A 27,955-nucleotide genomic window follows, 5' to 3' on the forward strand; every position below is an offset into this window, starting at 1 on the left:
GTAATTTCTATTGCAGTTTCAGAAATGATTGCGGAACGTGTTTTTAGTTTTGTTGTATTTGGATGGCCCGGCTTTTAAGGTAAATCTTTTATAGATGTTAAAATGTGAACTATACATGTTGATGTACATAACTTTGTTGCTATAAAAACATGTTTAAAAACTAGTTTAAAAATAGTTTGAAGATGAAATTTGGAATTCAAAATCACACAAAATATTTTTTACCACTCTTTTGATATAAAACCAGACTTTTAAATGAAAAAAAAATGCGTCGGCCTACTGCAGCTTCTCAAAATATATACCACAATTGATGAAATTGACTTTGTATTTTTTATTTATTATTTGGAAAAAAAGAGCAACAGAAAATGACTTATGCTATGATGCCTCGTTTATCACAGATTAGGTAATTGTTCTTATTCTGATGAAAAAATAATTTTAAAAGCCGTAACTTATGGTGCTCCGAGAATGCTATGATTTATTAAATGCATTGAAATGAAAATAAAAATTAAATTTAATTGTAGTTTTTCAGAAAAAGCGCACCGAATGCAAATGTAACGTCATCTCGAAAATGACGTCGTTAAAATTGTGCCCAATCCCTGTGTGCGCTTACGTTTGATTTGGAAATGAAAGCGGTTAAACTGTTCAAGTTCAAGTTGATATTTTTGTAGTTTAATAACAGTGCAATGCCATTTTTTTGTTCACCGATAAATGTTAATAGACCATCGGACACCATATGGTGTATTATCATGCGTGAATTGAGAATATACGCGTTAGTTGTTCATTGTTAATTGCAAAAAAATAATTGTTGCCATGTAGAATACAAGTCACGTTTGTTGACTAACAGCATTTTGTGGTAATGAAAAATACTTTGGAAATAATTTCGAGAAAGAAGTAACCATATTTCACAAATTATGGTCTTACCACAAAATAACAAATTATTTAATAATTAAATTATTAGAATCAGCCCTACCATGAAATTGAATATGAATGTGTGTTTTTTCGTTTGATATTGAAGCTACTGTTATAACAGCGCAGGAAATAGTATTTTTTTAGGAAAATATATAAATTATACGTAAGATGTTTCGTAAATACTCTAGGGGATATATTATTAAAGATCGTATCGTATGATCGAATTTTCGAATTAATTATTATTGACTGTTGGGCCAAAATGAATTAATTGCAAGGGGGGGGGGGGGGACATTTTTTCTATTTGTTGTCGTAACACATGGACACCGTAGGTATGAATAAACGCCGTTCCCTGACAGTACCAGGCCGATACGCAAATACCGTAGTTCAACATTTTTATTTGAGTAGTCAATACTATTTAAGAGTCGGCGGAAAAAGAGGGGGCGGGCGGGGTGGAAAATCTAGTGAATAATTAATAGTCGCCTCAGCAAAAAACACCGTTGAAACAAAAAAGTTTTGGAGATATAACTATATGCTTATACAGATTAACAAGTTAAATCAGTAATTTTAATTCTAACACTAGCTTAGTATTCAATTGAAGATCGTGATCTTGCGACAGAATTTCGTTCATAAGATGGGTAATTTGAGGTACCTTGTTAGGGCCTCAGTTGTGAGGGACGCGTCCACTACCACGCGTGTCTCCTGGCCTCGATTGTGATAGACACGTCCACTACCACGCGTGTCTCCTGGCCTCAATTGTCCACTACCACGAGTGTCTCCTGGCCTCAATTGTGATAGACACGTGCACTACCATGAGTGTCTCCTGGCCTCAATTGTGAGAGACACGTGCACTACCATGAGTGCCTCCTGGCCTCAATTGTGAGAGACACGTGCACTACAACGCGTGTCTCGTGGCCTCTATTGTGAGAGACACGTGCACTACCACGAGTGTCTCCTGGCCTCAATTGTGAGAGACACGTGCACTACCACGAGTGTCTCCTGGCCTCAATTGTGATAGACACGTGCACTACCACGCGTGTCTCCTGGCCTCAATTGTGAGAGACACGTGCACTACCACGCGTGTCTCCTGGCCTCAATTGTGAGAGACACGTCCACTACCACGAGTGTCTCCTGGCCTCAATTGTGATAGACACGTGCACTACCACGAGTGTCTCCTGGCCTCAGCTGTGATAGACACGTGCACTACCACGCGTGTCTCCTGGCCTCAATTGTGAGAGACACGTGAGAGACATGTGCACTACCACGCGTGTCTAATGGCCTCAATTGTGAAAGACACGTCCACTACCACGAGTGTCTCCTGGCCTCAATTGTGATAGACACGTGCACTACCACGAGTGTCTCCTGGTCTCAGTTGTGATAGACACGTGCACTACCACGCGTGTCTCCTGGCCTCAATTGTGAGAGACACGTGAGAGACACGTGCACTACCACGCGTGTCTCCTGGCCTCGATTGTGATAGACACGTGCACTACCACGCGTGTCTCATGGCCTCAATTGTGAGAGACACGTCCACTACCACGAGTGTCTCCTGGCCTCAATTGTGATAGACACGTGCACTACCACGAGTGTCTCCTGGCCTCAGTTGTGATAGACACGTGCACTACCACGCGTGTCTCCTGGCCTCAATTGTGAGAGACACGTGAGAGACATGTGCACTACCACGCGTGTCTAATGGCCTCAATTGTGAAAGACACGTCCACTACCACGAGTGTCTCCTGAGACACGTGAGAGACATGTGCACTACCACGCGTGTCTCCTGGCCTCAATTGTGATAGACACGTCCACTACCACGAGTGTCTCCTGGCCTCAATTGTGATAGACACGTGCACTACCACGAGTGTCTCCTGGCCTCAGCTGTGATAGACACGTGCACTACCACGCGTGTCTCCTGGCCTCAATTGTGAGAGACACGTGAGAGACACGTCCACTACCACGAGTGTCTCCTGGCCTCAATTGTGATAGACACGTGCACTACCACGAGTGTCTCCTGGCCTCAGCTGTGATAGACACGTGCACTACCACGCGTGTCTCCTGGCCTCAATTGTGAGAGACACGTGAGAGACATGTGCACTACCACGCGTGTCTAATGGCCTCAATTGTGAAAGACACGTCCACTACCACGAGTGTCTCCTGGCCTCAATTGTGATAGACACGTGCACTACCACGAGTGTCTCCTGGTCTCAGTTGTGATAGACACGTGCACTACCACGCGTGTCTCCTGGCCTCAATTGTGAGAGACACGTGAGAGACACGTGCACTACCACGCGTGTCTCCTGGCCTCGATTGTGATAGACACGTGCACTACCACGCGTGTCTCATGGCCTCAATTGTGAGAGACACGTCCACTACCACGAGTGTCTCCTGGCCTCAATTGTGATAGACACGTGCACTACCACGAGTGTCTCCTGGCCTCAGTTGTGATAGACACGTGCACTACCACGCGTGTCTCCTGGCCTCAATTGTGAGAGACACGTGAGAGACATGTGCACTACCACGCGTGTCTAATGGCCTCAATTGTGAAAGACACGTCCACTACCACGCGTGTCTCCTGGCCTTAATTGTGATAGACACGTGCACTACCACGAGTGTCTCCTGGTCTCAGTTGTGATAGACACGTGCACTACCACGCGTGTCTCCTGGCCTCAATTGTGAGAGACACGTGAGAGACACGTGCACTACAACGCGTGTCTCCTGGCCTCGATTGTGAGAGACACGTGCACTACCACGCGTGTCTCATGGCCTCAATTGTGAGAGACACGTGCACTACCACGCGTGTCTCCTGGCCTCAATTGTGAGAGACACGTGCACTACCACGCGTGTCTCATGGCCTCAAATGTGAGAGACACGTCCACTACCATGAGTGTCTCGTGGCCTCAATTGTGATAGACACGTGCACTACAACGCGTGTCTCATGGCCTTAAATGTGAGAGACACGTGTACTACAACGCGTGTCTAATTGCCTTAAATGTGAGAGACACGTGCACTACAACGCGTGTCTAATGGCCTCAATTGTGAGAGACACGTGCACTACAACGCGTGTCTAATGGCCTTAAATGTGAGAGACACGTGCACTACAACGCGTGTCTAATGGCCTCAATTGTGAGAGACACGTGCACTACAACGCGTGTCTAATGGCCTTAAATGTGAGAGACACGTGCACTACAACGCGTGTCTAATGGCCTCAATTGTGAGAGACACGTGCACTACAACGCATGTCTAATGGCCTTAAATGTGAGAGACACGTGCACTACAACGCGTGTCAAATGGCCTCAATTGTGAGAGACACGTGCACTACAACGCTTGTCTAATGGCCTTAAATGTGAGAGACACGTGCACTACAACGCGTGTCTAATGCACTACCACGTCTGTCTCATGGCCTTAAATATTAGAGGATGGTTGTACCACATATATGCCAAGTTTGGTGCTTGTTACAAAAAAATGCACAATAAGGCCCTTTTTTGTCACATATATAGCCAAGTAAGTTCCGCAAGTATTAACATACATACCGTGTGTAGGTAGAATTAAGCTAGTTATGGATAATCGCTGGGAGTCTTTCTCTCTTTAAGCTTTATTTGTATAAGGTATTTGAAGTGGAGTCGATTTCTATTTTTGATATCACTTAATTGACTGTTTGCTATATAGTTTAAGAGGTGAAATTTTATGTGTAACTTGTGATAATACTTATTTAGGACTTACAACTTTTATCTCTAAAAAGTAAGTTATAGTCGGTCGTAAGTTTCGAATTTAATGATCAGTGATTTCACCTCAAATTTTCAAAACTTATAATAAATAGAAGATAATTGTTTGTTTCAGTGTAAGATCATAATATCTTTCACCGAGTGAGCACCAAGTTATATTTTACGAAAGGTGCAGTCATGAGTGAAATACAATGTATATACTTTTGATGCTCACGAGGTGAAATATATTGCGACCTTACACTGAAATAAACATCTTTCCTTTCAGTTTAAGCATAAAAAGAATATAAAATGACATTTAATTGCATTTTTATAGAAAAATGAGCCACATTGTATGCGAACGTGACGTCATTTCGGAAATGACGTCGTTAAAATTATGTCCCAGCCCTGTATTTGTAAAAGTTTCATATTGGCGTGAAAACAGGCTCAAATTTCAAAACAATGAAAAATATCTAATTGATATTTTCATTGTTTGAAACAGTGAAATATCAATTTTATTTCACTGATTAATCTCTACAAACCAGCGAAAAGCATATGATTTCCCCACAACACAAGACCACACTCTTGCGCAGCATCGTGCCAACGAGAGTGACTTTATAGTATAAGTTAGCATTACTTTCTTCACAATTCAACGTTGTAAAATATATAGCGTTTAATGTTTAAACTAAAAGCATATGTCTGATAAAGATTCATAAGGCCAGTAAAAAGACAATATACTTGTTTTAAAATAAATTTTAAGCCTAAATACCATTCTCATTCTCAAGTTGTTAGTTTCTAAGATTCAGTAAAATTGACATATCAATTTTAGATTATTTATTATCAACTTTTTATTAAACAGTTAATAAATCTGCACTCTCACAAATTGAACGTTTCGAAAACTTGTTTTTATTTTTTTGTCTAGGAACGAGCCAATTTTGCGAAAATGCATGGAAACCAGCGATTTAAGACTGCTGACAAAATATCAGATCGCAGGTTTTTATATTTATGATAAAAAATATGTTTATGCATTTGTCTTAATGCGTTAGTAACGGTTTTTGCTATATATCATTAATATTCAAACGTAAATATGAAAAACTGCGATCTGATCTGATCTTTTGTCAGCAGTCTTAAATCACTGATTTTCTGGTATTTACGCAAAAATTGGCTCATTCCAAGACAAAAAATAAAAAAAGTTGTCAAAACGGTAAATCTGTGAGAATGCAGCTTTAAATTTGCCCGTGTTTGAGAACACAATTTACAATTTTGAAATTGTAAAATTGAGCTCCAACTGCAATACAATTTGGAATTCAAATCGCAATAACATCCGGAAACATCTCTAAGACAACATTGGTTTAATTAAACTATTCGTCTGGTTCGTTTAACCGGTTAACGGGATAAGAAGATAAATAAGCTTTAATCGTACAAATATTTGTTTGATCCCAATCAATATTAAAGATTGATTTTGGCTTTTAAATCGCCTGATTCATTTATTCACTGATCCTACTGGTTCTTCAAACATTAATGAACGTCTCTTGACTTTCTGCTGACGTGTTATGGATCTTATTAATTCAGAAACAAACTTCCAGAGCCATTTGTACGGTTTCCAAATGCAATCTTTATGGGTTCTTGTAAACTCGCTTGGACAATTCCAATGTTGTTTTTACTTTCATTTATTTTCTTTTTTATTCTAAAACTTGTCTGAGGTTATACACTAATTATTATTATTATAATTAATATTATTACATTACCATTACCACTACCACTACTACTACTACTACTACTACTACTACTACTACTACTACTACTACTACTACTACTACTTCTTCTTCTTCTTCTTCTTCTTCTTCTTCTTCTTCTTCTTCTTCTTCTTCTTCACATGTTCTTTTACAGCTTATTTTGTCCTTATAACACCGATGTCATTAATAACGCAAACTCATATAAAAAAATAAATGCTATACAACGTATATGACTTAAATTTTAAAATAATTAGCTGTAATCTTTTTAAACACAATTCAATTGCTGAAGTTAAAATAGTGAAATTATGCAATGAAAATGATTTTAGAAAACAAAATACGCAAAAATTCACGTTCGATCATCTTGAAATACCAAGATATATTCTTGAGAGGCAATTCACGAAGTACACGTTCCATGTTCTTGAAATGCCAGCATTCTATTTTTGAAAAGGCAATTCACGAAGTACACGTTCCGTGCGCTAGGAATGAAAACATTCTATTTTTAAAAGGCAATTCACGGAGTACACGTTCCTTGTGCTAAGAATGAAAACATTATATTTTTAAAAGGCAATTCACAGAGTACACGTTCCGTGCGCTAAGAATGAAAACATAATAGTTTTAAAAGGCAATTCACGGAGTACACGTTCCGTGCGCTAAGAATGAAAACATTTTAGTTTTAAAAGGCAATTCACGGAGTACACGTTCTGTGCGCTAGAAATGAAAACATTATATTTTTGAAAGGCAATTCACGAAGTATACGTTCCGTGCGCTAGAAATGAAAACATCATAATGTTGAAAGGCAATTCACGAAGTACACGTTCCGTGCGCTAGAAATAATCAGATTTTTGAAAAGGCAATTAACGAAGTACACGTTCCGTGCTCTAGAAATGAAAACAATCAATTTTTGAAAGGCAATTCACGGAGTACACGTTCCATGCTCTTGAAATGCCAACACCTGATATAAATGATAAGATACTTCAACTCTGTGATTAATTGATTGAATTATGTAAAGAAAACATTTTTAAAAAGGGCCATTTACGTAATATGCGTAATTTTTATCCTTGAAAAAGTATTTGGCCTGAAAATCAAGCCCTCCGCGGGAGGTGTAGAAATCTCGACATTTAAATATCGAGATCATTATTCAATAAAGATATAGCTTCAAGAGTATTTGCATTAAATCAACAAATATTGCGACACTTTAGCGTTGAAATATTTGATAATGGTATAATCTTGAGTGAGCAATTTAAAAGCCAAGCAGGTATTTACTTCTGTTATTAAACGTTTGTTTAGTTTTTGATTTATTTCTGTTTTGAAAAAATAAATATTGCTTGTTCAAACTTAACCGAGTCTGTGGCGAAACCAGACGGTTACTTCGACCTTCAAATATATAGAGAGAAGCTACTTGTATTACACCACCAAAATCTTTTCCTACACAATCTTTAAAAACCTTGTCGAATGTATGAAGATGCATTAGAGAGAGAGAGAGAGAGAGAGAGAGAGAGAGAGAGAGAGACCAGTAAAGTTTGTTTCTTTCCGTTAGCTTTAAGCTCGTCAGTTGTTTGTTGTTGTCTTGTTGTTGTTGTTTGTTATGAAGAAAGATGTCAGTGAATCGTCGTAGCCTTGCTGTCGTTTAAGAACATAGTCCTATACTCCTTTATTAATCAACAAAACGCATACGTGGAGCTAGCCTTGCTTGCATGAAAATTAGAATTGTCGCATTATGTACCTTTATCAACAGTGCAAAGCGAACTTCCGTAAGCGTTGAGATCCGATTGCGGTATATCTTTTAATCCTGTGGTACTTTTGACCAATTTTAGTGAAAGTAGTTCGTAAATAATAATAAAATAAATATTATTTTATGTTTAGTGTCTAACGTGTACTTTTTATTACTAAGCACTGAAATGTATCATTGCATACACCATTAAAATTCCTAAGAGTAAAGCCCTAAGGCTTATATTCTAACTTGAAATTACTACGCGATCTACTTGCAACGTAGTTAAGTTATAAGAATTCTGGTAATCCATCCATATACATCCGAGGTTGTTTCGATGGCAAATGGCCGAGGTGATCCTATTGACTTTCTGCCTTTGCCTTTAGTTTACAAATAAATAAGGAGCATATTGTAATACTTACAAATTCAACGGCTATAAATAAGAAAAAATCGCCATGGTTACCGTATAAACAAATACCCAATCGTGAAAATTGCATTCTCTTTAAACTTCTAAAAGCGCTTATTTTGAAGTTTTAAATTCTTTCTTTCTATTTTAATAGATAAGAGGGATCAAGGCAAGTAGATTAAGATCAATACACAGAGGTTGTGTACTATACCCCGATTGGGGGGGGGGGGGGGGTCACTTATAGAAGGCTTAAACTAGGCCTTTAACATTTTACAAAGTTCATATATTAATATGAATAAAATGTTCGGTAAGCACAGTTGTTAGTGCACTCGCTTCTCACCAAGGCGACCCGGGTTCGATTCCCGGCCTGGGCGCATGTGAGTTTGGTTAGTGGTCACCAAGCCGGACAAATGGGTTTTCTTCGGGTACTCCGGTTTCCCCCACAAGACAACACCACACTTTCGCTCAAAATCGTACCAACGAAAATGACTTAGTATAAGTTAACATATCTTCACAATCGTTGTAAAATATAATTATGTAAATAATGTTTAAACTTAAATATTAAATATGTTCTTATAATATCTGTCCATTGTTTATTTGAATGCAATCCCGTTCTCAGCAATGAATTGAAAACTTCAAATGCTATGAAAAGAAAACGCAAAACGAACTCGAAATTGCACTTAATCTTTCAGTATAAGGCATTGAATTTTCTGATAGCAAATAGTGTATTTAATAGCATTTTAATTAAGAGTATATCCAGGCTTTTGAAATATTGGTTAAACCAATTAAGATGGTTATGAAGTTCACTCGCTTATGTAAATTAAAATGGCCCCCCTCTAATACGTTCACCGTTTAAAAGAACGTTATTTAAATAAAAATCAATTGGCACTTTTCTGACATGGTTTTGCTGTATAAGATATATGATACCACTTGCGCATCCAGGGGTTGGGGTGGGGGCAATCGGCGCCAACACCCCCAAAATGCACCATTTCGGCTTCATTGTTAACTTGTTTACAGTCTCTCTCCCTCTCTCTCTCTCTCTCTCTCTCTCTCTCTCTCTCTCAAATATTGTTTTGGGAGCGGGGGGAGGGGGGCGGGGGTTGTACCCCTCCCCCTGCCAATATTTTAAATTGAATTCGGTTTTTGAGGAAGGGGCTAATGTCAAAAGGTGGTTCCCTTAATCACGCCTCAATTTAAAATGTGCAGAAAAAAACCCCAGGAACATATTAACAAAAATAACATAATGTCAAACATTTTTGGGGGGCCTTGGAAGATTGCTAAATCGGTAGTTTCAATCGGAACACCTCGGCCATTATCCAACAGAATTGAAGCTTTCTCGAAGGTTGTCGGAGATGGCCGAGTTGTTACGATTGCAAAATGGTAATATTGCTGTCAGAGAATTACCTTATTAGTGGATCGGACTCCTTAATCCTTCATAGATTTAAGAGCGCAGAATAAAATTAAAACAGAATGTATGATATATTTTTTCATACATAACCCGTCAAAATCGATTATTGTTGTAAGCATTTATGAATTGTATTAAAGCTTAAAACGAAAGGATTATCATTAAGCCAATATTTCAAATTCAAATTTAAATTTGGGGACTTCTAACAGCGTAATATTATTCAATACATTTAAAGTCGTATTGGGGATTTCAAATGAAACGTACAAAGGAAATTTGTTAGTTACTTGTGTATAGCTTTAAATATAAACATTATATTCGGTCGAAGGTAAATATTACACGTCTATTAGAAGGAACTGGGTTTATAGGAATAAAATATGACGATGTTTGGTTGTTTATTTTCAGATCTGTTCGTGCTTTTAACACTTGAAGTGACCAAAGATTTGAAGGAATTATTATTTGAGTCATAAATTTGCTCACGTTAGGAGCACTTATGGATTTAAATGGATTTGTGGTAGTTTGCTTATCAACGATTTAATCCAAGCAGCACTGATTATCATCGTGGGAAGTATTGTTAGAACTTTTGAAATACGAAAATCATAGAATAATCGAATAAGTCAACTTTAAATGGTTTGATTCCGGCGAAGCTTAAATCGATTTTAATAATACGGACGGAATAATGTCAACGAGTTACCAAAGAATTTCGAGTGACAAGGTAAAGGAAATTCAATTTGGATTTTAATATATTTGAAGCCGATATTGAACTGATGATAGTAAATGGATTTGTAAAAAGAAGAAAATGAAGGATTATTTTTAAGAATCGGGACCGACATCTGATACAGATGTTAATCGTATAAAGAGAAGGGCAATTAATCACAATTTGTTTTTCATTACATTTTGAAAACGTGTACGGGAACCATTTATAGAAACGACAAAATGAGTTTAGAAAGTGGAATTATAGAGGAGATTTTGGAAGAATTCGATTCAGTTGAGAGTATAGAAGATGATGCGAAGTCCGATAAGAGTAAAAGGGATGAAGATGGTGAAAGAATTGGAAGAACAGATGACAGTAATAAAGGTGACAATGGATTGAATGGTGCAAAATGTGTTCACGAAGACATTACTGACATAGCTGAATGTAAATGCAAGGTTGTTATCATTGATGATATTAATCCTAAAGACTATTTAGTGATCGAGGAGTATTCCAATACTCTCGCAGAAAATATTGTTCAAGAAGCGGTTCTTATAAATGAAATATATACCAGGGATAGAAAAACCGGTACGTCGAAACCGGGACTAGATCTGCCTATGAATAAAGACAAACTATTGGGCCAAATGGAGGCAAAATCGCCTGGTTATGACCAGTATATAATAGATAAATTTCTACATTCACAAGCTGATCCCTTAGATACGGAAGATGACGTGGGATTTGATGGGAAAGAGGAATACTTTCGGTCTGAACTGGATTGGGAAGGGACATATCCGGGATTGAATGAAGAGGACTCCTACATACAGGGGCAGATAAGCAGGTCCTTGCCGGGTAAGGCACATTCTTTGTTACTATTATAATTTTTACAAATGTATCACAATTATATTTTCATTTTTATAAGCATAATCGTCTGATCTAAAGCGCCTCTCACTTCGTCATCGAGCGCATTATCGTCTTCGTCGTCGCCGTATTCAATAAAAGCATCACCAACTTCTCAGGAACTCATTTTGTATACATCTTTATCTTGTACAAAACCTGAAGCATCGGCTTTGACATCATCAACATCTCAGTCACCGACATAGTCACCATCCGTATCATTTAAAACATCAGAAACACTGACTGTGACATCCTCAACATCTCAGGGACCAATATTCTCTATAGTTTTATAATATTTATATTGTATAACACCAAAAGCATCGAATTCGGCATCACCAACATCTCAGTCATCGACATAATCATCATCTGTATCATTTAAAACATTTGACTCATTAGTCGAGACATCATCAACATACCAGGGACCAGCAATATCCACATCTTCATACTCTTTATCAATGGCAAGAGAAGCATTCACTTCTACCTCATATACAAAACAGGGACCAACGTTGTCTACATCTTCATACTCTTAACCAATATCATCAGAAGTATTAGCGACATGACAAGACACGCCACCACAGGCAATGAACTCGGCATATTTTCTTTTCAGTTACCAACCACGTTATCGATAGGATCATCTTCTTTTTATCATCGTCTTCTTATAAGTCATCTTTATCAACAACCTAATTGTCACAAACAGTAGTAACAACATAATTATATAGAGTTGGATCAAGATCTTCATCACGAAGCCCATCTATTTTTATATGTTTTATAATGTCGCAATTGCATACACAAATGCGTTATTATTTTTCGTTTTATGGCTAGTTAACCACTCACATACACTAGAAATGTCCACTCGAAAATCAGAACGCTAGCTGCGAATTGCAAATCTTTCAGTTTTTTGATAGCTCGATCAAGCACTTATTTGTTTGCATTTGTTTTTTGGTAGTGATCTGCTTGTTTAAATAAATATGCTTTTTAAACCTACATTGATGTTTGCCATGTTATAAATCTCAGATCTCCAAAAAGCCTTTCAACCCATGTTTTGGAAATCAAGTAGTTTGTAAATAAAACTATTTTAATAGAAGTTAGGTAAATATACGAAAGACATTCTACTTCAAATTTATGCTCATGCCTTCTTTGTAAAGTGAATTCCAGATTTAGTGTGCAAATTGATTGACAATGTTTACATTTGTTTTTGCCAAAAACCTAGACCCTTTATGTAGTTTTGTAATCGTAAATTGAAAATGATTTTTAAAGCTTTGGAGATCTATGTATGTGGACAAAACATTTTAAGGTGTAAGGTTTACCGCTTTAAACTTCTGGTCTGGTGAGTTCTAACTAAAAGTTCAAGGACCATGTCAAGGCGTTTACCCCAACAATTTACCACTGACTGACTGTGTAATTTCTGTTGTTTAGCAATAACATGGCCTCAAAGCCTTTAAACATGATCTTGGTTACATGTTATGCGTGTATTGTAGCATTATGAGTCTCTTGTTTGGTGTTTGTACAAGTTTACATTTTATGTCAATATCTGAAAAACCAGTAATGAAATATGCTCACAATGCACTCTTTCTCGGACTAAAAACTAATTTTCTAGGGGTAGACCCCACCAAGATCTATTTAAATTTCGGTTGTGAGGGAGGGGCAAATGTCAAAAGGCTGTGCCTCTACGTTACACTCCCTCTAATGTCGATTACTGAATCCGCCTCTGCATTTTTTCTTTGCTATGGCAAAGAAACCATATGCATTCAAGCAGAATCTTGGCTACATGGTATGCTATGATGCTTGTATTGTAGCATTGTGTGTCCCTTGTTTGGTGTTTGTTTGGCTAAGAAACCATATCTCTTCAAGCAGGATCTCGATTTCATTTTAGACTACTGAGATTGTCCCTGTAGTTCCAATGATTTTATTAATACATATTCAGTCAGTCATATAAACTGGAACATACAAAACTGCATTCTCGTTTACCAGAGTTACGTACATTTTACCCGAGTGACTAACAACGTTAGATTTTATAACGATCGAACCTCTGATGAATGAGAATGACAAAACTGACACGCAAGTAAACAACTCGTATTCATAAAGTCATCATCTCTATTATTTTCCCCATATTTCTCCCCAAATTTCTGCACCATAAATGATATTTCAATGAGTCGAAAATGTTTAACTTTTCAGATGAAGAAAGTGACAAAAACAACAATCGTCTCTCAGGGAACCTCATTGACCCTTTCAATGAGGCCCTGCAAACGATACACGAGGGAGAGATGCTCGTCATTGAAGATGACTTCCGGCAAAACGGTGCACCGGAAATGACGTCTAGTGTTAATGACGTCAGATACGCTTCTCCTAAGGTAATCATCGGTGTTCCTCATATAAAAGCTAATATCTTATTTAAGGGACTTTCCAAACTTATATTTAAATTCATAAGAATATTATATTTTGTTAGCAATGACGATTTTGGACGCTATAAGGCCAATCCATGTCGTTAATATCAATGGAGACAAAAAGTAACAAAACGTTAATATATCGTTATCCACTGTAGGTAGAAAGTTATTCACATAGCCATTCACAATCTTTTTTGACACTATGGGCGTAACAATTTTGAACGTTCAAAATGGCTTCGCCCATAATGTTAAACATGGCAGTGTTTCGCTAAGAAAATAATAAAAGGCTATATACACGTACTATTTATTTAAGGCGTTATGATGATTTCATAAATGAAAAAAAGGAAATTGCTTTTTGCTTTTTATTTGTTCGTTAAAGGCAAATCGGTTTGCCAATATTTTGTTATTTTATGAGTTCACACACACTTTAAATATCCTTTAAATTAAAATCGAACAGTTCTGACAAACTTGTGATAATTGCTTTGACTTTTCAACATTACATGCCATTAAAAACTGGTCTTTTTAAACGTAATGTGAAACTTATTTCATAGTTTTTGAAAGTTATATCCAATTAAAATACAGTCGAACCCCGATACCTCGAACTTCCAAGGACCAAAGAAAATACTTCGAGACTCGGGAAATTCGAGCAAAGCGGGATTTATTACATTCATTAGAAACAAATCGGTCCTTAACATATAGTTCGAGCCAACGAGGAACTCGAACTAAGCGAGTTCGAGCCAACGGGGTTCGACTGTATGAAAAAGTATCTAAGCGTTTTTGCGCTATCATTTTGACTGTGTTTTTATCACGCCTGTTCAGTTAGGGAAAACCCCCGCCGTTTTTTGTTATTATCTTAGTGTCGGCGTCAGCGTCGTTGTGCAATAGTTTTAACATTGGCGATAACCAAAATACATCTAGATATTCATATGAAACTTGCTACACATGTTGCCAGAATTGCGGTGCTCTTGTTTGTATTTAAACCCACTTCTGTGTTTTAGATTATAGCCTACAAATACAATCTAATGAGATCGCCATTCGGCCTTCAGTAAAAATAACGCTTAATCGTTAAGAATTTTGGCATTTTACAACGTAACATACATGACGTCATAGTTTGGATCCCCGACTTCACTTCGTGGTGATTTTGTTCCTTATTAAACCCATTTCCAACTGTGTTTTAGATTTCAACCAATGAGATAGCTGTTCGGCCTCCAGTAAAAACTGGTCCACGCTATTAAAATATTTAAGATTTTTTGCTTTTTACAACTTAGACATGACGTCATGGTTTGGTCCCCCGACTGCTGAAAACACGCTTTAGAATAAAACCTACATTTTCAGCCAATGAAATTGAAGAAAGGCAACCATTAAGTTCTAGTTCAGAATTTTAACTTTCGCGGGTATTTAAAGGTCCGCCTGTTGCCACTCATCCGATACACACTCCCAGTTTGCATTGTCAATGGTTCACCTAATATGTTGTATTCTACGACAATTATATAACCTCAAGTAACAGTTTAATGATTAAGAATGGCTCGTTCGCTTCGCTCACTCCGCCGATTCTTAGTCATTAAAATGTTACTTCAAGTCCTTTTACTATGACATAATGTTCGTTTTTTAAGTCAGAACAAATTGTGTAAAAACTTAATGACTAAGAAGGTATCGATCGCTTCACTCGCTCCGCCCATTCTTAATCATTAAAATGTTACTTCAGTTCATCGTACTATTTCATAATGTTCGTTTTTCTAAGTCAGAACAAATTGTGTAAAAACTTAATGACTAAGAAGGTATCGATCGCTTCACTCGTTCCGTCCATTCTTAATCATTAAAATGTTACTTCAGTTCATCTTACTATTTCATAATGTTCGTTTTTCTAAGTCAGAACAAATTGTGTAAAAACTTAATGACTAAGAAGGTATCGATCGCTTCACTCGCTCCGCCCATTCTTAATCATTAAAATGTTACTTCAATTCATCTTACTATTTCATAATGTTCGTTTTTCTAAGTCAGAACAAATTGTGTAAAAACTTAATGACTAAGAAGGTATCGATCGCTTCACTCACTCCGCCCATTCTTAATCATTAAAATGTTACTTCAATTCATCTTTCTATTTCATAATGTTCGTTTTTCTAAGTCAAAACAAATTGTGTAAAATCTTAATGACTAAGAAGGTATCGATCGCTTCACTCGCTCCGCCCATTCTTAATCATTAAAATGTTACTTCAATTCATCTTACTATTTCATAATGTTCGTTTTTCTAAGTCATAACAAATTGTGTAAAATCTTAATGATTAAGAAGGTATCGATCGCTTCACTCGCTCCGCACGTCTTAATCATTAAGAATTTACAAAATATGTTCTAACTATTGTTTACCGTAAAATTAATAAGGATTGACCTAAAGGGACACGTTTAAAGGTTTAAGTTGAGAATGAGTTTACAAAAACGTTGTTGAAATGTATACTTAATTTCTATTGAGAAATATCAAACTTCAACTGACATATACTCACAATTCATGAACTTTATGTACTAAGCCTAAAATCATTAAACATTTAATAGCGTTACTAACGAGTTTCGTCTAAAAAGAGTCTATTCTGTTCCCTCTTTCGAATATTTTAACAAAAGAACTTTGATTCGAAATTATAATTTTCGACGTTTCGGCCCATAAAACGTGAAGACTTCCCTTTAAAGGGGCTCACACGAAATTATAATTTTCGACGTCTCGGCCCATAAAACGTAAAGACTTCCCTTTAAAGGGGCACACACATACTTATTATTTTCGACGTTCCGGCCCATAAAACGTGAAGACTTCCCTTTAAAGGGGCTCACACATACTTATAATTTTCGACGTCCCGGCCCATAAAACGTGAAGACTTCCCTTTAAAGGGGCTCACACATACTTATAATTTTCGACGTCTCGGCCCATAAAACGTGAAGACTTCCCTTTAAAGGGGCTCACACATAATTATAATTTTCGACGTCTCGGCCCATAAAACCTGAAGAAGCCCCTTTAAAGGTACTAGATACCAGATAAATATATATTTGCCGATTTTGGACCATCTGGTGTCGCGTTCCTTTAAAGACAGATTCCATGTAAACGCATGCATCACTCTGAGATAAATAGTTCATAGTCATTGTTTCGTGTGGGAATGTTTCCTGTTTTTCGACCAGACAATGTTCTAACCCTGTGTGGTATTGTGCCAAATATTCGATAACCCTGGACGTAGGTTCGATAACATTATAATCATGTATAGATCAAAAGATCAACCGCAAATTGGTCGGACCGTGTCATCATTGTTTGTAATATACGCCTTATCAGCAAAGCCAGTGGTACAGATCGCTCGCTTCTGTAATCCTAGTGTAAACATGATTTAAAATATTCAATGAATGAATTAAGTGCGTCAGTGTAAACATGTTTCGTTTAAAACGACCAGAATGCCACAAAAATATATGTTTACCAGTATTCAGTTACTTTAAACTCGCACATGTACTCCCAAATAAGATTTACAACAATTAATACAGTTGTTTTGATACACAAAAAAAGTGAATAAATGTCTAAAACATTGGATCTTATAAAGGATACCGAGTTTATTTGAAAGAAATGAGCAGAAAACGCGATATTTCTACCTTATGACACGATAGTAGATCTCAGTAAATCTTTTAGCGCTCACCAGTCATTTAATATTTGTGCGTTTTAAGCTATCACATACATGGTTACGATCTTGTTACCAGTAATTATATTTTTCATAAATGCATTATTTAGTAAGTAGTTAAAGCTTTATCACTCAAAATGTATGTTTGTTATACATGTGTTTGTATTAATTTTGAATAAGAGTGTCTCTTTAAATAATCGCACTACATATATCGCACCAGGCTCCATTTTTTTCCGAAAAATCTTAAACATAACAGGTTTAATTATATTATTTCATTTACCAAAATTTAATACTGATAGTAAATTTGTCAACATTAAATATATCTTGATTATCTTAAATAGAACTTTAAAATGTCTAGAAATGAAAATAACACAAAATCTACCAAAACTCAAATAGTGCCCTAAGCTTGATCCAGTAATAAGGGTATGTTCGAAAACTTGTGGCCATGGACTGGTTAAATGTTCGCTGACTTAACTAATATAAGCTTTGAGATAACACCATACTTATTTCTAAGTGATAGGTATCGTTAATTGTTAATTTACGCGTTCCTCTCTGCCACAAATGTCAAGGATTCGTCGATAATTTGCCAGCAGACAAGGAAGAAACGCCACCTTTTTTTACGAAACAGTGCTCAAATAAATCCACATTTATTGCCATGCAAAGATTGTTGACGTCAGCCACCTTAATATAAGTTTTAGGTTGGTTATGCAATTCCCTTAGTATGACAATGACGTCTGCACAATTCCTGTGCTATGGCAATGCCGTCTGCACAATTCCCGTACGATTGAAATGACGTCTGCACATTTCCCCTACTATTGCAATGACGTCTGCACAATTACCGTACTATTGCAATGACGTCTGCAAAACTCTTGTACTATTGCAATGACGTCTGCACATTTCCCGTACTATTGCAATGACGTCTGCACATTCTCCGTATTATGGCAATGACGTCTGCACAATTCCTGTACTATTGCGATGACGTCTGCACAATCCCCGTACTGTTGCAATTACGTCTGCCCATTTCCCTTACTATTGCAATGGCATCTGCACATTTCCCGCACTATTGCAATGACGTCTTCACAATTCCCGCACTATTGCAATGACGTCTTCACAATTCCCGTACTATTGCAATGACGTCTTCACAATTCCAATACTATTGCAATGACGTCTACACAATTCCTCTACTATTGCAATGACGTCTGCACAATTCCCGTACTATTGCAATGACGTCTTCACAATTCCAATACTATTGCAATGACGTCTTCACAATTCCTCTACTATTGCAATGACGTCTTCACAATTCCAATACTACTGCAATGACGTCTACACAATTCCTCTACTATTGCAATGACGTCTTCACAATTCCCGTACTATTGCAATGACGTCTTCACAATTCCCGTACTATTGCAATGACGTCTTCACAATTCCAATACTATTGCAATGACGTCTTCACAATTCCTCTACTATTGCAATGACGTCTTCACAATTCCAATACTACTGCAATGACGTCTTCACAATTCCAATACTACTGCAATGACGTCTACACAATTCCTCTACTATTGCAATGACGTCTTCACAATTCCCGTACTATTGCAATGACGTCTTCACAATTCCAATACTACTGCAATGACGTCTACACAATTCCTCTACTATTGCAATGACGTCTTCACAATTCCCGTACTATTGCAATGACGTCTTCACAATTCCAATACTACTGCAATGACGTCTACACAATTCCTCTACTATTGCAATGACGTCTACACAATTCCTCTACTATTGCAATGACGTCTGCACAATAACCGTAGCATTGCAATTACGTCTACATTATTCCCGATCTAGAATTTACGTCTGCATATTTCTGTCTGTCGCATACAAAACATAATAACTGCGCAGTTATGCATAAAAAGTCGACGACTACATATCGAGGGGTGAATGCGAAAAGGTTCTAAGTGACATTAAATAAAGAAGCAGATAGAACCTTTTCGCTTTCACCCCTCGATATACAACCCAGCAGAGTTTCAGGCTTAAGTCAAAAGTTTACCTACCTACATAAATTGTATATGATGCAAAGCTTGCACTAAGCTGCACCTCATGTACAGTGGTAATACTTAACGTCTTTACAGAACGAGCTTTTACCGACTATACTTAAACTACTATAAAAGAGCTGTCAATCAGTCGAACACTTGCATTAATGCCTAATGCGCATTTACGTAATTTGATAATAATAAAATTAAAAAATGAGCTCTGGGTTCATGGCCTTTTACATGGCTTTCGCCAAGTAGGTTACTTAAGATTTAATAAATAAAGAACACATATTTGCTGGGAATTTAAAGCTGCACTCTCACAGATTGATCAATTTAAACAACTTTTTTTAATTTTTTGTCTTGGACAGAGCAAATTTTTGCGTAAATATCTGCAAACCAATGATATAAGATTGCTGACAAAAAATCAGATCGTAGATTTATTAAGTTTTATGGCTTAAACCTTTACTAGCGGTTTAAGAAAAATGCATAAATATAATTTTTTGAACTTATATATAAAAATCTGCGATCTGATTTTTTGTCAGCAGTCTTATATACTGGTTTCCATGGATTTTCGCTTAAATTGGCTCGTCCCAAGTCAAAAAATAAAAAAGTGGTCAAAACGTTCAATCTGTGAGAGTGCAGCTTTAAGAACAGACTATGGTTCAATCTAGGCTAATAAGCGATTTGTTTCTATGATGTTAGCTGTTTCGTGGCCAATAGCCAAAAGGTTCTTTCATGTTCGTGAGAAAGGCAACAAACAACATGTATTTCTATAAGAATAAATAATCTTATTTTTAAGTCAGATACAATAATGGCATGGTGAAAAAAGGTCAACTCTTAAATGCATGTGAGTTTGTATGGTGGTCACCATTTTTTAAGCCGAACAAGTGGCTATCCTCCGGCGTATTCCAGTTTTCCCCTACAGTATCAAATCACTCTCTTGTGTAACCTAGTGCCAAGCAGTGTGGTTAAACATAAAGTTGTGCAATATATCATAATTCAACTTCACTTTAAAAGAAAAATTAGATACAACAATTGATACGTCATACGTGCTGACTTTTGTCAACTTTTTTCAGTTTTATTATTATTTATGACTTCACAGGGCAATGAGGATACGCGAGGACTTGATCAAGGAGAAAACGAAGTGAATACCCACCAAGACATTTTGCCAGATGAAACCCAAACCCCTCAACAACATGTTGCTTTCGCCGATGAAGCACCACCTGAGAGCAGGGAATCGCGGATTTCGAATGCAGACGACGCTAGCGAAGCATCAGATGCCAACGACGCAGGGGAACTTCCGGTTGAGCGACCGGAAGTGATGGAAGGATTACCGGAAGAAGAGGACGAAGAGGAAGAGGAGGATGGAGAGCCGGATTGTTGTGAAATGACGTTCAGAGAACAAAGGGTAAGGCCTCATAAAGTTTGATGATATTCGAAACACAATTATGCGGGTTTTAGATGTTCGGTGTTCCCATTGTATTTAAAGCTGCATTCCCACAGATTTGCTGTTTTGACAACGTTTTTATTTTTTGTCTTGGAAGGAGCCAATTTTTTGCGTAAAAATCTGAAAACCAGTGATATAAGACTGCTGACAAAAGATCAGATCGCAGTTTTTTTTCATATTTCTGTACAAAAAAAATTAATGTTTTAGGACTAAAAGCGTTACTAACGCTTTAAGAAAATTGCATAAAACATTATTTTTGAACACAAATATGAAAACCTGCGTTATGACTTTTCAGCAGTCTTTTATCACTGGTTTTCAAACATTTACGCAAAAATTGGCTCATTCCAAGATAAAAAAAAATATAAAAAAAAGTTTCCAAAAAAAAAATTAATATGTGAAAGTGCAGCTTTGTGTGTCTATGCATTTTCATAACAGTTAGCTTGTTCCAAGACAAAAAAGTTGTCAAAAAGTTCAATCTATGATAGTGCAGCTTTAAAGTTTTTAACTACATATACAAACACACACTTTAATAATTTTATATTTTTTTAAACAACCGAGTATAAAAACGGTAGGGTCGGGGCCTATTTCGTAGGTAGGGACGGGTAACCTGAACAAAAAGTATTGGTTTAAGCCTTAATAGAAACATCTGACAATTAGCTTATTCTAGCTTTATGTTGGTCGCACACCTTAAAGCTGCACTCTCACAGATTGAACGTTTTGACAACTTTTATATTTGTCTTGGAACGAGCCAATTTGCGCGAAAATGCATGAAAACCATTGATATAAGACTGCTGACAAAACATCGGATAGTAGATTTTCGTATTTTGATTTAAAAATTGTTTAAGCATTTTTCTTAAACCGTTAGTAACGCTTTTAGCCATAATAAGACATTAATTTTCGAACGGAAATATGAAAATCTGCGATCGGATCTTTTGTTAGCAGTCTTATATATCACTGGTTTGCAGATATTTACGCAAAAAATGGCTCATTCCTAGACAAAAAAATCAGAGTGCAGCTTTAAACTGATATAAATTTTGCTGGTATGATATAAATTCTAAAAAATATTAAGACACCTGTGTTTTTCATTTCAAACGTGCACCTTAATAAGGTAGATTACATTCATTCTATTGATGTGCCTTTGATGTTTTAAATAGCAGATAAAAAAGTCTTTCTTCGCAATATTTATGTTTTAATTGGACTCAACAACTCTTATTTCGATTAATTCTGAAGTATTCAAATTATATTTTGATAAGGAAATTAAAACCTTGAATACAAAATATTGGCCGTAAAATGAACGTTATTTTAGCTGAACACTTAAATGAGTATAGATAAGATTTGTATATTTTATTATATGATCAGCTTGTCAAAGATTTTCTTTTGATTTTTAGGCCCTTGTACGTGCGGTGAGGACGGGCGACATCGAGCTTTTTGAAAAGCTTATGGAGAAGAAAAACGCCGACATTGACATAAAATGGGTACGTGTTTAATACAATTAGGCCACACTTAACGCTGCATTCTCACAGATTGACAGTTTTGACCTTTTTTTTAAGTTTTTGTCTCAGAATCAGCTGGTGTTGGTATCAATGCCTTTAATTCAGTCATACAGTCGAACCCCGTTAGCTCGAACTCGGTTGGCTCGAATTCCTCGTTCGATCAAACTAGATGTAAAGGACCGATTTTCTTTTACTTATTGTGAACGTTTCCGATTGGCTCGATTTTTCCTAGGCATGAGGTATTTTCGCGGGTCCCTAGGAGTTCGAGCCAACGGGGGTTCGACTTTATAAGATAACTCACAACAGAAGACAAATGTAGAAGTCAATTGTTTGGAAAACTGCCTAAAAAATCCCTTTTCTTAAAGCTTTAGTAACACTTTGAGCCATAAAACATAAATTATCGAACGTAAAGAAATAATGAAAAACTGCGGTCTGATTTTTCGACAGCAGTCTTGTATCACTGGTTTTCAAACATTTACGCAAAAATTGGCTCATTCCAAGACAAATCAAAATATAAAAAAAGTTTCCAAAAAAGTCATTATGCGAAAGTGCAGCTTTAACAACTACAGTCGAATCCCGCTGGCTCGAACTCCCAGGGACCGGCGAAAATACCTCGAGCCTCGAAAAATTCGAGCAAAGCGGCAAAGTTTACCTTTAGTAAAACGTATTCGGTACTTCACGTCTAGTCGAGCCAATGAGGAGTTCGAGCCAAGCGAGTTCGAGCCAACGGGGTTCAACTGTATATTTTTTAATGCAAAAAAATGACCCCATGAGAGGCTAAACTATTTTCGAGTCGCGGGCATTTTTGTGACGGTTGGTCGGCAAGCGCCAAACAAACGATTAATCAATCAATGCCTGATAAATATTAAGGTAACTACGACAACACCATTACTGCTACTGATTGCACTTTTGTTGCTCTTGGATCTGCTGTAAATAATTTAATTGCTTATTTCCCAGCCACGGCAAAATGAACGATATTATGTTTCAAATTAACTACTAAATTCCCTATTAATGTTAAAATATATCGGTGGTTTCGCTTTCCTTTTTTAAAGTTTGATAAATATTTAAAGTGTAAAAGTAACATGAATTGTAATTTTCACATTTTATCGATTCAATGAATATCTGATTTATATTTTTCAAAGATTTCGATTTGTAAATTCAAAAGCTTGAACTGTCTATCGAACGCTATAATATGCAGTCGCAAATTGGCAGTGCTTTTGTATAGATCGCGTATCAGAACACTATAAATTTATAATTGCATGCCATGCACAAAGCGAGGAATAAATTAAAGAAATAAAATTCTCTTGAACGCGGTGTTTCAATTAAGAAGTATTGGTGACGTGTTAAAGCTGCACTCCCGCAGATTTACCGTTTTTGACAACTTTCTAAAAAAATCTTGGAATTGGGCCAATTTTTGCGTAAACCATCTTGCAACCAGTGGTATAAGAAGGTTAGAATAAAGATTAGATGGCAGTTTTTCATATTTATGGTCGAAAATTGATGTTTTTTATGGCTAAAAGCGTTACTAACGCTTTAAAAAAATTACAATATGCGGCCGTTTTTCGAACAATTGAGATCTGTTCTATTGTGAGTTATCTTATATGACTGAATTGAAAGCATTGATACTGATTCTGAGACAAAAACTGTCAAAACTGTCAGTCTGTGATAGTGCAGCTTTCAGGTTTTACGTTTGTATGTGGACGTCATGGAAATCTTTGATTGTGAATGCATATTGTATGGTTATATGATTTTCATTTTAACTTCAATTCTTCGAAGGGCTGGAACTAAGGTTGTTATAACTTCTAGTCTGACCCTTTTGGATTCTTTTGTGTGATATGTTAAGTTTCTTTGTGTATATCTAATTTGTATGTTGTATGTTGAAATTTACAAGAATAAAACAACAACAAGAAATATCATTAAACGTAACTTAAGTACAAAATAAGAACAACACCAAGCTATGTCATTTCCCCCAGAAAGCAAGGATTGCGTTTAATACGGGCCTGTCAATTTCGTTTAGTTAAACTTGGACGAACTAAACTTCCATTATTGGAAAGGTCTGGCAAGGTCAGACCACAATGACCTGGCACTGTTAGACGGCACTGGTCTGGCAAAGTCAGAAGGCACTGATCTGGCAATGTCAGACGGCAGTGGCGTGGCAAAGTCAGACGGCAGTGGTTTGGCAATGTCAGACGGCACTGGTCTGGTGGTGTCACGAGGCACTGGTCTGATGGTGTCAGGCGGTACTTAACTGACAATGTCGGACGACACTGCTCTGGCAATGTCAGCCGGCACTTATCTGGCAATGTCAGACGGCACTGATCTGGGTATGTCAGACGCCACTGATCTGGCAATGTCAGACGGTAATGGTCTGGCAATTTCAAACGGTACTGGTCTTGCAATGTCGGAAGCCACTGATCTGGCAATGTCGGAAGCCATTGACCTGGCAATGTCAGACGACACTGATGTGGCAATATCAGACGACACTGATGTGGCAATGTCAGACGACACTGATGTGGCAATGTCAGACGACACTGATGTGGCAATGTCGGACCGGACTGATTTGACAATGTCAGACGATACTGATCTGGCAAAGTGAGACGATACTGGTCTGGCAATATCAGATGACACTGTCAGACAATTTATTTCCAATACAAGTATAATAAATTGAAGGTAAATTGCAGCCAATTATATAAAGCTGGTTATATTCTTTGGTTTTGTTCAAGTTAGCCAACTGTTTGCTGATTGGTCAATATTCATCCAAGTTGTACCATTATCCAATCAAATCATTGCATCAATGTGCAATATAGGCTAAATACAACTTGTGAATAACAAGTTTTTTTTATACAATTTGGCGGCAGGGTATTTGAAATCTGTACTAGCCAGTGAAATGTTCACATATATTGTTACAATCAGAACAACTTTCTACCACATTTTATTACCATAGCATTTTTTTCCCTTACACAGTACGGCGAAAGCCTCCTGATGGTAGCGATCCGGTCCGGGCAGCTGACCATGGCGGAGTTCCTTGTGGATAATGGTGTGGACAGATACCACAGGCATAAACTCGTGGTACGTTTTTAACACTTCTTGTCTGTTATGCGTTAGTCCTGTACTGACTTTGACGATTTTTTTAAATTAAGAATAGTCTTCTGCTTTTACTACGTTTTCTAAGGCAACATACATAGGTTTCGTGATTTAAATTGGTAAATTATTTAACCGAATGATTGATTGATTTGATTAATAGATAGATAGATAGATAGATATATTGATTGATTGATTGATTGATTGATTGATTGATTGATTGATTGATAGGTAGGTTGGTTGGTTGGTTGGTGAACTGATTCGTTGATTGATCGAATGATTGATTGATTGATGGATCGATAGGTTGATAATTAAATGATTGATTGAGCGATCGACCAGAAATTGATTTATTAATTGATCGATTGAAGGCAATAGCTGGCTTGTTGTCTGACTGATGTATTGATTGATTGATATATTGATTAATTGACTGACTGACTGACTGACTGACTGAATGAATGAATGATATATTGACTGATTGATACATTGATTGATTAATTGATTGATTGATTGATTTACTGAATGATTGATTTATTGACTGACCATGAATCATGGAACGCCCACAATTTGTTCTTTCTTCGTATTCCTGCAACAATTATTTTCTAAGTGTGATGTATCTTAATTCCGATGATTTAATATTTTGTTTCAGGAGCGAGAGGCCAACGGAGGTTTTAGCGTCCATTTCATAGACGCCCGACAGATGGCTTATGATACTGGCATGCATGAACTTGTCGAGTTCTTGGACTTTAAAGCCAACTCCCTCTTCCCATTTATCCGACCCAAACTTCGAGACCCACATCTTCGACAGCCAATAGCCCCCTTTACTCCCCCGGCCCTTGACGAAGCTATGCCGATTGAGATGTTTATAGACCCAGATGAAGTTGTGAAGTTAATTGCTGAGGAACGGAAACGATTGGCTGCTGAGAAAATTGCGCGGGAACTGGAAATGGCGGAAATGCGTATAAAGGCCAGGAAAGGGAAACTTGCGAATGTGGAAAATGAAAGTGTTCATAATGAAATGGAGTCTAACAGTCTGAATGATGAACTGAGTCAGGTCTTTGGACCGGATGTTGGGTTCGATAATATGCATCCTGGTTCATTATTGGTTAAACATGATTACAACATACCGGATATGACGAAACACGTGAGCGTCAGAGGGACAAGGTCGTCACACCTTGCACGGCAAGTTAACACTAATAAAGCTGAACGGTTACGGTTGGAGCGAAATGAACCAAAACGTGGCACAAAAGAGGGTGAAGTTGAAACAAGTATTTTGTTAAACAGTGTTCATAAAAGTGATTTATCGCATGTTAAAAGTCGGCGGCTGCCGCACCCCCATTCGGCCCCGCAGCTTCGGAACTATAAACTTGAAAACCTCCCCGACCGTCAAGTCCGAATAGGAATGCCCTTTATTCATGGCGAAGACCGACAAATGCAGACACCGGACCTTCTAGCAAGACTTCCGTCCGCGCCAAGAGTTTTGCACAGTCGTAGTAAAAGCGCAAAATCGGCGCACTCAACAATTTCACCGTTTTCGCAAGTGGCAAAACTTTTGGAACAGTCACGGCTGTTTAGTCCTTTTGCACACAACAATTCGCAATCGTCATCAGCGCGTTTTCCGAGTATTAAACAAAACAGAAATCAGAACGATGTGAATCTGACGAAAACAAAAATAAATTATATCTACGCTGACCGACACTCCGCCAAAATGAGATGTGGTCCCCCTCAATCTTCACATACCGTGCTAGATTTATTGCCAAAGAGAAAACTAAAATGTTAGCAAAGTTTTTATATTGTTTTTTTTTCTGTATCCCATCAATTTTGTTCATTAAATAATTATTGTGTTCATTGTTCATAACATTTTAAACGTCCATGTATATGTAATATACATACAAAGAGCATTATTTATTTTATTTTCATATATGTATACATTATAATTATATATATATAATACGTTTATTTGTTAGTTAAACAGTTGTTAATGTAAATAAAGAAAATGTTGTTGTTGCTATTTATGATCAGGGTTTATTACATAAATGAAATCAATAAATTCATTATGAAACTTATTTGTTTTTATTTTATTGCATGTATGATAAGAAAATTACAAAAACAAAATAGAGCACCACGCATGCATGTAGTTTACTGCCAGTATTCTTAATTGCGTTTTTTTTTAAATACAGACATTCTCACACATTTACGAAAAAGAAACAAAGTAAAATATTATGAACCGTTCACAGGGGCGGTTCCAGGGATTGACATTAGAGGGGCCATAACCTAAGGACATAACATGACATGTGCCCCTCACTCAAAACCGAAATCTACATGATTTTAAATGTTGACAGGTGGCCTTAGAGGTACTCCCTCGAGAATTTAGTTACAATTTAAGTCGGGGTCCGGGTGAATTTGGAGTGTATTGTATTTTTGTATTTTTTTCTTCCTTATTGACATAAAAC

The 27,955-nt window shown here is 37.0% G+C and overlaps 1 protein-coding gene across 2 annotated transcripts; it reads left to right on the plus strand.

The window, feature by feature from the left end:
- On the plus strand, positions 1-27,557 carry LOC128217235 (uncharacterized). Of its 2 annotated transcripts, XM_052924216.1 has the most exons (7): positions 1-79; positions 10,256-11,390; positions 13,611-13,786; positions 20,587-20,892; positions 22,320-22,406; positions 25,389-25,493; positions 26,152-27,557. In XM_052924216.1, exons 2-7 carry the CDS (start codon positions 10,787-10,789, stop codon positions 27,280-27,282), a joined length of 2,409 nt encoding a protein of 802 aa, XP_052780176.1. In that variant the 5' UTR covers positions 1-79; positions 10,256-10,786; the 3' UTR covers positions 27,283-27,557. The 2 variants fall into 2 exon arrangements, with proteins under 2 accessions (XP_052780176.1, XP_052780175.1); XM_052924215.1 differs by lacking the exon at positions 1-79 and having other exon boundaries at positions 10,102-11,390.
- The last annotated feature ends 398 nt before the right edge of the window (positions 27,558-27,955 follow it).

The sequence above is a fragment of the Mya arenaria genome, chromosome 14 (genome assembly GCF_026914265.1).
Source record: "Mya arenaria isolate MELC-2E11 chromosome 14, ASM2691426v1".
NCBI classification, from domain to species: domain Eukaryota; kingdom Metazoa; phylum Mollusca; class Bivalvia; order Myida; family Myidae; genus Mya; species Mya arenaria.

What these genes read in the sequence shown, in the direction of transcription:
- LOC128217235 (XM_052924216.1), top strand. Translation starts at nt 10,787, where the DNA reads ATGAGTTTAGAAAGTGGAATTATAGAGGAGATTTTGGAAGAATTCGAT. An exon ending in TGACGTTCAGAGAACAAAGG is followed by an intron (nt 20,893 to 22,319) that starts GTAAGGCCTCAT and finishes TTTGATTTTTAG; the next exon opens with GCCCTTGTACGTGCGGTGAG. An exon ending in CCGACATTGACATAAAATGG is followed by an intron (nt 22,407 to 25,388) that starts GTACGTGTTTAA and finishes TCCCTTACACAG; the next exon opens with TACGGCGAAAGCCTCCTGAT.